At 39.4% G+C, this 13,480-nt stretch overlaps 1 protein-coding gene across 2 annotated transcripts in view; it reads right to left on the reverse strand.

The window, feature by feature from the left end:
• Positions 1 to 13,019, reverse strand: part of kitlgb (kit ligand b) — a 27,505-nt gene extending 14,486 nt beyond the window's left edge. For both annotated transcript variants that reach the window (XM_060903383.1, XM_060903382.1), the window contains exons 1-4: positions 12,778 to 13,019; positions 12,487 to 12,591; positions 2,773 to 2,829; positions 138 to 296 (exon numbers count right to left, since the gene is read on the reverse strand). In XM_060903383.1, coding sequence (XP_060759366.1) covers positions 138 to 296; positions 2,773 to 2,829; positions 12,487 to 12,591; positions 12,778 to 12,792 — 336 coding nt within the window. In that variant the 5' untranslated portion in view covers positions 12,793 to 13,019. The remainder of the gene's footprint in view (positions 1 to 137; positions 297 to 2,772; positions 2,830 to 12,486; positions 12,592 to 12,777) is intronic.
• Positions 13,020 to 13,480: the final 461 nt, after the last annotated feature.

Below are 13,480 nucleotides of genomic sequence, written 5' to 3' on the forward strand. Positions count from 1 at the left end.
AATGTTATCATCAACCATCTTTGCTCATAACAGCTCTAAATTGGCCACATGTCACATTATACAAACTCAACTTTGGTAAGATTTATAGAAAAAAACGACAACTTTGCATATTATTCATAAACAGAGGTGTCATTTACCAGCTGCTCGTTATCGATGGTGAAGCGAAGTCCTTGCAGTATGGTGATGAAGATAGTAATATTTTCTCTGTTGGCTGAAAGGTTGCCAAACTTCAGGGCTAGGTTTTTCAAACTACTCTCCGCTGGATACAGGTTCAGATAAACCCAGCACATCCCTCCCTGAAACAGCAGAAAAGGAGAGAACTTTACAGTACAGAGAAAGTTGGACGTCGTGCATAAAACAGGCATTTGCAGTCACTTCCAAAATTATTGGCACCCTTCAACAAAACAGGCAAAAGTAACATAGATACAACGATTCATTTTTTTCCGAATCTTTACTCACCCTTCCTCTAACTAAACTCATCCTTATAAGAACTGATTTTTTTTTTAATGATCGTATTTTCTCTCAAAAAAATGCTGTCAAATTATTTGCACCATCAAAGAACATTTAATATAAATGCAAACAAATCTATAAAAAGCAGCACATTAAAAAAAAAAAAAACAACCCAAGCAGTAAATCGACAGTTGCATTTAGCCATATCCTGTTTCTTTGGGGTATAACACTGAGTTCAAGTGATGTCAGAATGATGATAATTATGAGCTTCCCATTTACAACAAGCATAATTACTGGTACTAGTTATGCTCGGAATGTTCTGAAAGCCAAAAGACATGCGGTCACGTCAGGATTCCTGCTTATGCGTGTATATAGGTTATTCACTATTATACTGTATTAGTAACCACACAATCACTGGCAGTTAAGCTTTCTATCTACTAACTAGTGAAAGACGTGAAGGGGCTGAGTGGAATTCCACAGAAATGACTCAGTCCTGAGTCAGAGCAGCTGTAAAATTCCATGATAAATCCCTTTTGTCATTTATTACCATGAGAAAGTTCAAAGACCTTTGAACAGATGTTGATACCTGCATGGGTCTAGTAATGTACATAAGAAATACTTGAAATACCATTAAGTTCAATCAGAGCCATGATAATTTTTTTTGACAAGTCTGGAACAAAATGTACCTACGCAGTTTAAAATCCGTAAAAGTGGGCGGACACGATGACGCGCACGATCGAAGCTGTGTTCATGCTGCAAACTGCGATGGTGTGTCATGTTTGTTAATATGGAGTGTGGAATGTGGTTTTGGATGCAGCCCAAGCAGTCTCATCCTCTCAATCCCAAAATTGGGCTGTATTAAGTTTAAGTTTGATATTAAGTTTGATATTTAGTTGTTGTTGAGGTTTTTCAACAAAAAAAGAAAGAAAAAAAGCAAATTATTTCTGCAAATGAGGCAAATTTAATTCCTAAACTTGCATGTTCAATAAAACCACCCATCTATTATGTTAGAATCAAAATTATCAATTTAGAGTGAAGACACTCTTCACGAGAAAAGTTTTTATGGTAAAATTTGCTGAAAAATGTTTAAAATCTTCTTTTTTTTTTTAATCAAGAAAATACCATGCACTGATATTAAAAATGCATTCTTTTTTTTTTTCCAATATAAAAGCTGATATCAGTGGAACAATGATCAACATTTTGGGAAAATCCCCAGTAATAATCCCCAGTAAATGCAGGCAATATAATAATAATAATAATAATAATAATAATAATAATAATAATAATAATAATAATAATAATAATAAATTTCTTAAAAATGTATTTCAAAAAATTCTATGCTTTTTACAAAAACTATTACATATAATAATAATAAAAAGAAGGAAAAAATATTCATTAGTAAATGAATATTACTTATATTTATTTGTATATTTAAGAAAAAGGCCTATATATAACCGAATGGTAGAAAAACCCTATATATACATATTCTAAAAGATCTTGTGTTAAATATTAAAAAGGTATGTCTTTAACCTAGAAACTCAGATACACTGCTGCAGTTTTAAAAATACAATATGGTTTCGATTGTTTCCACATTGGTAAGTGATTAGTAAGTTATAAAGAAAACTGACATGTACGTCATAATGACGCGTACATCTCTGTACGCAGCAGCGAACAAGCTTTTTTAGTGATTTACAACACGACGTCTTTGTATCGTGGGCTTCATGCTGCTATGATTCAGATAATCTTGTAATCATGAGTGGACAAAAACGCTGAAAAACAAACCCATTTATTTCCTTACAGTGCAAGAGAAGGCACGTTATACTGTAGCTACCCAAAAATAAGTTTAATAACTGATGCGACCAAAATAATAATTTCTGCTTGTCGGGTCTTGCCTTAAAATTATTCAACACTACTGTGATAAAAGAAGCTTTTTGTAAGAGTTACAAGAAAGAAACCCCTTGTGAAAGAAACTCACAAAATGAAACACCTGACTTTACAAAGAACGATACAAACTCCAGTGTTATATTGAGATAAGGCCAAAATCATGTTTGCTGAGAAAGCAGACTGTATTTATCATGGGAGTGCCACATGGGCGAGAAGTTTTTGCTTTGAGAACAACGTTCTCTGCCGTGTCTTTATGTTTACGCTCAACATGTCCCTCTCTGGTTTGTTGTGTTCATTTTTGCTCATTTTTTATGAAGGCTGCCAATCAGTTTGGAGTTGACTCTAAATTGTGAGGGTCAGAGATTATAAATTTAATTTCATTCATGCTGAATCATTTTGAGTCAGTTGATCAGATGTCTGTTTCTTGGTCAGACTTACCACGTCTTTGGAAATGTAACGAACACGAATTTTGTAATCCTTGGGAATGTTTTCTCTCTGTAAAACAGAGCATTTATTAGAACAAACAACAACAACATTTGCAAAAAAAATTAAAATGCAAAAGCTCAGTTGCAGATCAAACAGTAGTTAGACAGATGAAGGAGAGTGAATACAGGTGTAATGGGACATCAGGCAAGTCAGTGAAAGCCAAAGCTTCTGGTACTAAGCCCTCGCACTGGAACTGCTTCGTAGAAATACTACAACATGACTTCATTTAATTTATGTAGCATCATATAAGGGGGTGTGGTCATCCTCAGGGGCGCAGATAGGATTTTTGAACTGGGGGGGACTGAGCTGTCAGCAAATGATTCCATTTTGTGTATATATGTATGTGTGCGCGTGTATATATATATATATATATATATATATATATATATATATATATATATATATACACACACACTACCGTTCAAAAGTTTGGGGTCACTTTGAAATGTCCTTATTTTTGAAAGAAAAGCACTGTTCTTTTCAATGAAGATCACTTTAAACTAATCAGAAATCCACTCTATACATTGCTAATGTGGTAAATGACTATTCTAGCTGCAAATGTCTGGGTTTTGGTGCCCATTTCCAGCAACTCTCACTCCAGTGTTCTAATGGTACAATGTGTTTGCTCATTGCCTCAGAAGGCTAATGGATGATTAGAAAACCCTTGTACAATCATGTTAGCACAGCTGAAAACAGTTTAGCTCTTTAGAGAAGCTATAAAACTGACCTTCCTTTGAGCAGATTGAGTTTCTGGAGCATCACATTTGTGGGGTCGATTAAATGCTCAAAATGGCCGGAAAAATGTCTCGACTATATTTTCTATTCATTTTACAACTTATGGTGGTAAATAAAAGTGTGACTTTTCATGGAAAACACAAAATTGTCTGGGTGACCCCAAACTTTTGAACGGTAGTGTGTATACATGTTATTTCACCTCCCTCACTGCCATCACCAGGAACTACCTGCAGGCCAGGACAATGATAACATTTTAACATAGCCTATGGAAATCCAAAGTTTACACATTATCATCACGCACAGAAATTGCAAAACTGCAAAACTAGTTTTAAAACCGCTAAGTTCCAACTGTTAAACATAGCGAGAGGCTGGGCTACGTGTGTGTGTGTGTGTGTGTGTGTGTGTGTGTGTGTGTGTGTGTGTGTGTGTGTGTGTGTGTATAAAGTGTAAACCAGTGCATCCTGACTTTCTAACTATGCCTGTGTGTTGCGTGAACGGCAGTCAGTCAACAACTCTTCGCAAAGTTTCCTTATGAAACAATATGCTCGCTGAAATTATGGCAGGGAACGCCAGATTAAACATTAAAACTGCCTTCTGAGCACTGTATCTACAGGCTACCACCGAAAGAAGGAGGCTACCAGAAAGGCTTCTCTACTCCGTACGATTTTACTTTCACTACGACATTACTTTGAACAGACTATCAAAAAATTGCAAGGTGATATGATAAAGTAAGGCACAGTTTACTTACAGTCGTTTTTTTTTTGAAAAAACGATGCAATCGTTTTCTGCCTTTTGGCACCCTTCATCATGCCGTGTTGGGGTCCTGAACTAGGAGGAGCTGTCCCCGATATGCCTGTCAAACTTGTTGTGGGTAACCATAGCAACCAAGCTCGAGCTCGCAACCTGTGCAGTCTGCGCAGTTGCAACTATGTATGTACTGCTGTGCACCTCAATAAACCGAATGGTAATTAGTCTTTTGATTTTTCCGTGAGGTTTGCCTTATGCAAAGAAAGACAGCATAGACGTTTTTTCCTCCCTATAAGTGGGGGGGACCGAACGAGGTGAATTTAAATCTGGGTGGGACGAATCCCCCCGTCCCCCCCTCTATCTGTGCCCGTGGTCATCCTCAAATAGGAAGGTGATCCCAAAAATTTTGAGGTAGGAAAAATTGCATGGGTCATTCTAGAATTTGGGGTCCATTTCACATCTCTGAGATAAACCTTTTGTTATTTTCCACAAAAGAAATATTTATTGAATCGGTTTTGAACAATAATGCAAATTATGACAAACTTTCACCAATAGCGATGCTTGATGTACATTTTAGACCCAATTTATCCATAAAACTTTAACTAAATGACTCCCACCCCTCCCCCCACATTACTGGCCGTCTTCGACTCCTGATTCATCCATTCAACTTGAATAAACAGGAAGTGATTCAGTCTAACAATCTGTTTTTTGGGGCTTATTCTATTCACTGTTATAAAATCAATTGCACAGAAAGTCTATTTTCTGCATTATGTGAAATTTCAGGAATAAAAAATATATTTTTTTAATCCGCCCTAATGTTCTTGTCAACTCTGTTAAAAAAAACTGCATAAAATCCACAAAGACTTTTAATAATACGCATGTCACTTCCTCTGGCAGGAAACTTCAGAAAGGCAGTGAGGTATGTTATGTTTCTTCTTTCATTAATTTGAACAAAATGTTGAGGATTTTACACCAACAATAGATTAATTATTCGTCAGCTCTGTTATTGTGATCTCATCTCATTATCTCTAGCCGCTTTATCCTGTTCTACAGGGTCGCAGGCAAGCTGGAGCCTATCCCAGCTGACTACGGGCGAAAGGCGGGGTACACCCTGGACAAGTCGCCAGGTCATCACAGGGCTGACACATAGACACAGACAACCATTCACACTCACATTCACACCTACGGTCAATTTAGAGTCACCAGTTAACCTAACCTGCATGTCTTTGGACTGTGGGGGAAACCGGAGCACCCGGAGGAAACCCACGCGGACACGGGGAGAACATGCAAACTCCACACAGAAAGGCCCTCGCCGGCCACGGGGCTCAAACCCGGACCTTCTTGCTGTGAAGCGACAGCGCTAACCACTACACCACCGTGCCGCCCTGTTATTGTGATATTGCAGCAAATCTCTCAGTCATTTTTTTAAACAATAATACAATTAAAATCCATAAAATTCTGTTTTTATACATGCCGTGTGGTAGCTAGTTTGAGGTTGGTATGTGGAGTTAAGACACAAAAACGTGGTGGAAAATGTCAACTCTGTTGTCATCAGTTCTGTTAATGGATGGCCCGGTTTAACAATAACAGAGTTGATGATGACTAACAGAGTCAACACTTGAAATATACCCACAATTATAGAATGGGCCACACACACACACACACACACATTATATATATATATATATGGGTCTGTCTCAGAAACTGGGTACTGTGGGGGAACCCCACTAAATATACTCACAGTCAATAAACTATACGGTTTTGAATGGTGATGTTGGTTTTAATTTGAAATAAAATGATGAAAGAAATAATACAGATAAAACTAAATCTTTGATGTGAATACTCTATTCAGAATTTGGCCAAAATTCTGCAAATTTGTGGAAAAATGGCGGCTTGATCTGGGGCATGATAAATGGTTGACTACATCGCATTCCCTGAAAAAGGTTGTCGTCCACTGAAAAGTCTACAGTTATCACTAATTGTATTTTAACTTGTAACTTTATCCACCTAAGGATTGGTGGTGCGCTCACAAAATTGGGCGGCACAGTGGTGTAGTGGTTAGCACGGTCGTCTCACAGCAAGAAGGTTCTGGGTTCGAACCCAGCAGCCGGCAAGGGCCTTTCTGTGTGGAGTTTGTAAGTTGTCTGCGTGGGTTTCCTCCGAGTGCTCCGGTTTCCCCCACAGTCCAAAGACATGCAGTTAGGTTGACGTGGGGCGGCCTTGGGCTGAGGTGCCCTTGAGCAAGGTACCTGACTAGAGCACTGCACTCCCACGGGAGTCCCGCGGGACCCGCCGAAAAGCAGTGCGGCGCGGGACAAATTTTGAAAGCTCATTGCGGGCGCAGGCGGGACCGGAAGTGCACATATGCACGCGCGGGCGGGAGCGGTGATAAGCTGCAGTCCCACTAACTATAAATGTGTTTGAAATAAAATGTATAAATTATTAATTTACATCTATCATATATAATTTGTGCTGGATATTTTATTTGGCATTAATAAAAACATTTTAAGATGCCTAAATTTGCAGAGAGAGTTAGATTGGCGGAGGAATAGCATCTTAAACTTGCCATTGATCACTCTAATGACTCGCAGTTCATACCCAGCTAACAAGAGAACCATGAGTGAATTGATTTACTTGTTGTGTTAGTCTACAACTTTAGTCAGAGAGACGTTACACAGTGACGGTAGGCTTGACTCAATGCTATCCCAGAAATCCTTCCTGTAATATGCAAATTTGGCTGTCCAATCAGAGGCAGCCAAATTTGCATATTACAGGAAGAATTTCTGGGATAGCATTGAGTCAAGCCTACCGTCACTGTGTAACCTGTCTCTCTGACTAAAGTTGTAGACTTACTCAAGCAGTAAATAAATTCACTTCTTTTACTAGCTCTGCTTTGCGATAAAAAAAAAACAAAAAAAAAACACCATTGGTACAAAGCAAGTCCATTCACTTTTTTATGCTGATCAGAGAATTACAATGGTTTCTCATATGATAAAAGTGTGTGATTCGCGATTAAATATTTTAATTGTTTGACAGCATTAAATATTATTATTAGAGACAGTACATGCTGAATTCTGAAACAAGGTAAATAATAACAACGTGAGCTGTAGATATTTATGCTGAAATCCACTCAAAGTAGGGGGCGGGGCACCATCACGCTGTGTCAAGACAAGAACTTTCCTGAGAAATAACGCGAACGTCTGCATCATGCGGGATTTGCGGGCGGGAGCGGGACAAAATATGGCAGGCGCGGGCGGGAGCGGGACTGAAAATCACACCGGCGCAGGAACCGGGGGTGCGGGGGGTGCGGCAGCACCCCCTGGTGGTGGACCCTCAAAACTGACATGAACATAAAACAAAACTTACGTGAAAATATATATGTTTATTTATTTGTTTTCATTTGGCTCTGCTGATTTTATATGTCATGTTTTAGATGTAGGATGATGAGGGCTACATTTTAGTTATTTTAAAAAGGATTTAATTAAAACTTATAACTTAATATGTAGCCTAGTGGACCATCAGAATTTTTTTTGTCGTGACGTTGACATTCAGCTTTTCAGCGCGCGAAATTACAACAGGAAGCGAGTACGAGTCGACCGTCTGTAGAGAAGAGTAAGAGTTAGTTAGTTGATACTTAATAGTTACTATGTCTCAGAAGAGAACCGTGTGGATTTAAGTGGAATAATTGCGAGAAGTCATATGATCAAGACAGCGTTTTAAGGTAAGGCCATTTGGTTATTAATTGCCCGCTGTGTCGTGTTCACTTGAGCCTATTTGGTATGCCTTGAACAAGTGCAGGTGTTGCTAGCATCGTGCTTTGAAGTTGACTCAGATGTAACTACAATCTTAAAAAATGTTCGTTTAAAACGGTGTGTCCATGCTCATTATGTTTTACTTTTACTTTTCTTAATGGAGAGTGTGAAATACCGCTGCATCACTTTTATGAGTGATTTTTGCAATAGAACACTAAGTTAGTGTCACTAACCCATAGTAGTAGGATGAGTGGGTTCATGGATTTCGGTCTGTTGATTGAGAGAACCATGGTGTTTGTGTTGTTCCAGCGAGAGTGTTGTTCTGTTTCGTGTGTGTGTGTGTGCGTGCGACTAACTACTGTATTTGAAATGCACACTCGCTTGACTGGATCTGGGTATGTAAGGCTGTAATCGGGTGGAATCCGCGTCTCCTTCAGTTTATCTAGAGCAGATGTAAAACCTGCGACTGTTAAACCACAGCTGTGCGCTTCTGCTTCTAAAATAACCTGTCCTTCGTAATCGTGTTAACTGAGAATTGTCATTGACAGACAGGCTTCAGATTCTTCCGTCATCACTCAAAAAAAAAAAAAGTCATTTTTACGGATTAGGCCTATAAGTAGTAGGCAGTTTAACGAAATATTGCAATTGCAAGCTTAAAAGGATTTCGGACGCCTGATTGGTTAAAATGCAGGAAATTGCATCTAAGAAATACAAAATTTTCTGGGGGAGGACCCCCCTTCAAAAAAATGTGCCAGGTCACGTCACAGCACCCCCTGCCGACAATGTCTTCCCGCGCCACTGGAAAATCATAATTTTTTGGTGGGCGCAGGCGGGAGCGGGACTGAAAATCATAATTCTTTGCGGGCGGGAGTGGGACTGCACAATGCGGGCGCGAGCGGGGGCGGGACTGAAAAATCCGACCCGCGCAGATCTCTATACCTGACCTCTGACTGCTCCCCGGGTGCTCTGGTGTGGCTGCCCACTGCTCTGGGTATGTGCGTGTGTTCACTGCTTAAGATGGGTTAAATGCAGAGGATGAATTTCACTGTGCTTGAAGTGTGCATGTGAGGAATAAAGGTTTCTTCTTCTAGAATAATCATAACCGGAATAAAACATCATGCAAAATATTTGATCACCATTGTAACTCCATTTTCCACAAACCCAAAACCAATACGATCGTGTGTTTTGATCGAAACGGAAAGCCTCAGGGTCGAGGTCACTACCTCACCAAAAGTAGTAACTTAAAATCACTACACCATATAAACATTTAGTTATAAATCTGCAATTTTGTTTTTTAAAACGAAAGCTGAAAGTTAGGTATAGAATATGTTTCTTACAGAATATGTTACGATGGTAGCTGGTCTTGTATGAATTTCTGAGCTATAAAATGAGTCGTGGTCTATTTTTTACCGTAGCATGTTATTTGTATGCGGGGAAGGACACGCATTAACAATTTGCATGTGTAGAATGGAATTTTCCACTCCAGCAGTTAGAAGTTGATCGTGCTTCCATTTGCGGTCTTTCTGTTACGCGAGTGATCTGTTCGGACGTTATCACTGAAAAGGTGAGTCTTGACAGTTTTATTTTGTTTTAGTCTTGCAGTATAAGGCAATAGAATGTTTCTTTTTCATCTTACTTTCATATTTCGTAGTGAGCTGTAAATTTTTGTGAGCGTATAGTGAGCGTATTTTTGGCCAATATTTTGCAACCATGGTCAATTTAGATCGAACTTTTGATAGAATCTACGGCCAGTCATTTTGCCCCGCCCCCGCTCTGTCCGGCGCAGTAGTGATGTCCTGATGTTCACGCGCCGCAACAGAGACCCGCGCAACCTTCAGCCGGTACAGTCGCTGTTCTTTTACCACCGCCGTTATTCTCATCTTTCCGGTGTGTTCTTGATTTTTCCATTGTGTCCTATTTCGCCATATCAAATACCCAAAATGTATCATATCATTCATATTTAAGTGAATAATCAATTCAGTCATCATAACTTGGCATTTTTAACCCAAGCAATCAAAAAGAGGAAATTTATTCCATATTTTCACTCATCTGTGAAGGAGGGGCTTTAATTCTTCATGCTGCAGTTATTTTATATGGAAATCAATTTTACAAAAGCATTTGAATTGTAATCAAAAAAATTTTCCACAGTGGAGGCCAGATAAAGCAAGATACTATCTTTATTCTTATTAAACATGACAAAAGAAGCATTGAGTGTTAGGGAAATGCAAAAAAAAATAGTAAAATTAGAAAATCTATTTTTTGACCATAATGTCCCAAATGAGAGACCAGTTTCTGAGACAGACCCATATACACACACATTTTTTTTTATAAGGTTTTAAAACTGTCATGACTCATTTATATTTATGATGCAACTCTATGTATGATACACTTCTGATCCTGAATATTTTGTTCCGATTCATTGGGACAGCCTTAATATGAAGTAAAACACATTAACATTAAAATTATTGACTCATTTACTCTTATAACGCAACCCTAACCGTGATATAGTTATTGCAAAGTTGGATGGAGAGAGAGAGAGAGAGAGAGAGAGAAAGTTCTTTATTCTGTATAATCCTGTTCTGAATAATCTGTGAGATTAATTATAAAAAAAATAACCTTGAGTGGTTGTTTTCTTCTGTTATTACTTAATCTATTAATTACAGAACGTTAACAAAACGTTACTTCAGCCAACATCTGAATATGTAATCACTTTTAGGTTTTAGTAATCCACTGTGTTCATACAATATTAGAATGTGACTGTATTACTGATGATGAATTTGAAGCTCTATGCAAATTCTGTTATTGGGATTTGATTTATTGATGCCATGATGAGCATGTGACAAATAAATAACTTGTTGAACGTGAAAATGAAAGGAAAGGCTGCTTTATTTTCAGTAAAATACAGATAAGCTGTGCTTCATTGGAATATAATCGAATCATTTTTTCATCACGTGGTGAACACTTTTCAGAAATCTACAACAGGTTTATTAATTACAAGAAAGCTCAGATAAGGTAAAAATTCTAAATCTGTCCTCATAGACTACTGTTCTGTTCTGCATAGAAGAAAAAAAACCCTGTACTAGTACTTTTGTATGGAAATGTGGATAGAAAGTACCCTTGAAGTTATATAAAGGTACATAAATAGATTTTAATTATTTTAGAGTAAAGCTGTAGAGGTATATTAGAGATAGGGTACACTGTCAGAAATAGGGGTACATTAGGAGTCCCTCAAGTTACAATATACACAAATGTACCTCCTAGGACTTGTTATTAGACCTTGTGCACCTTTTTAGGGCCAAAAAGTTACATATATGCTCCTAAGCAGTACTGTATATAAAGGGTACAAATAAGTACCTTAGTGGGTACTGCCCCAATAACAAGCTGGTGTAGCACTAAAGGTACAATCTTCTTTAGTGTTCGTACACTACCGTTCAAAAGTTTGGGGTCACTTTGAAATGTCCTTATTTTTGAAAGAAAAGCACTGTTCTTTTCAATGAAGATCACTTTAAACTAATCAGAAATACACTCAATACATTGCTAATGTGGTAAATGACTATTCTAGCTGCAAATGTCTGGTTTTTGGTGCAATATCTCCATAGGTGTATAGAGGCCCATTTCCAGCAGCTATCACTCCAGTGTTCTAATGGTACAATGTGTTTGCTCATTGCCTCAGAAGGCTAATGGATGATTAGAAAACCCTTGTACAATCATGTTAGCACAGCTGAAAACAGTTTAGCTCTTTAGAGAAGCTATAAAACTGACCTTCCTTTGAGCAGATTGAGTTTCTGGAGCATCACATTTGTGGGGTCGATTAAATGCTCAAAATGGCCAGAAAAATGGCTTGACTATATTTTCTATTCATTTTACAACTTATGGTGGTGAATAAAAGTGTGACTTTTCGTGGAAAACACAAAATTGTCTGGGTGACCCCAAACTTTTGAACGGTAGTGTACATCAGAACTTCCAGGGAACATTACAGTAGTGGTTTCCAGTTGCTTTCTACCAGATTATTATAGAGGTTTTCTCCTCTCAACCATTTAGACTATTAAGACTATCCAGTTTAGACTATCCAGTTAATCTAACCACATGTTTTTGGACAGTGAAGGAAACCGGCACACCTGGAGGAAACCTATAGGGAGAACATGGAAAGGCCTTCCATCAGCTGCTAGGCTCGAACCCAGAACCTTCTTGCTATGAGGTGACAGTGCGAACCACTACACCACCGTACCGCCCCAAAGGTATAATAATGGTATCTTCAGAGGGAGAGTGTATGCTCCTTCCTTTCCAGGTAAAAGGTAAACTAAATAAAGGAAGGTTCCACCCCAGTTCAAAGGACATGAACAGTTCAGTGCTCATTTTCTGAGAGTGTATCCGAACTACAGAGAAAAAAAAAAATAGTCAGAGAAAGGTGTGAGAATGTACTGAGGCTTACCAGGGTGTCTAGTGTGGTCACATCGTCAGTTAAAGGGTTTCCAAACACACCAGAGCAGGCGACAAGCCCGGAAAATAGCAACACCAACACACATGCGCACCCGATCTGTGGGAAAGGGATCAGAAAGGGATCAAACCCCTGATGAGAGTCTGATGGCTCACTAGATTTAAGGACAGCCCGGTGTGTGGAGGAGGCTGACGGATGGCGTTCCTCCTGAAGGAACTGGAGTTCAGACGGAAAAGGGAAAAAACAAACAAACAAACATGTAAAGTGAAAGTGCGCGCTTCTTACCTGAGCCTCCTTCATGTGGACCGTGAGACTTCCAACAAAACTCGGTGGATCTTCTATTTTCTCCGTTTTCTCCGGCGGCAGGATGGAGACATGATTCCACTCGCACGTGAACGCATCAATGACCCGAAATCGGGCCGGAAAAGAAACGCGCGCGCCTCTGTGTGTGTGTGCGTGCGTGCATACAGTGTGCGCAGCGTGCGTCCTGGAGTTTTGAGAGATTTCTCTGTCACACACACACACACACACACACACTTAGAAACCCTGAGGGGAAGAGGGTGCTTGGGCTGCATCCAAAACCACATTCCACACACACAGTGTTAACAAACGCAACACACCGCCGCTGTTTACAGCATGGGCACGGGTTCGATAGCGCGCGCGCGCGTCATCATCGTGTCCGCCCATTTTTATGGATTCTGCGACAGCCCGTTCAAATGGACTGCTTGGATGCGATACTGACCGTAGGTGTGAATGTGAGTGTGAATGGTTGTCTGTGTCTATGTGTCAGCCCTGTGATGACCTGGCGACTTGTCCAGGGTGTACCCCGCCTTTCGCCCGTAGTCAGCTGGGATAGGCTCCAGCTTGCCTGCAGAACAGGATAAAGCGGCTACAGATAATGAGATGAGATGAGATGAAATAAGATGATGAAAGATTGGGGGGGGGGATGGGCGGTTTGGAACGGAGCCTCGCGCGCACTCAGATCTGC

Source organism: Neoarius graeffei, chromosome 21, assembly GCF_027579695.1.
Source record: "Neoarius graeffei isolate fNeoGra1 chromosome 21, fNeoGra1.pri, whole genome shotgun sequence".
NCBI classification, from domain to species: domain Eukaryota; kingdom Metazoa; phylum Chordata; class Actinopteri; order Siluriformes; family Ariidae; genus Neoarius; species Neoarius graeffei.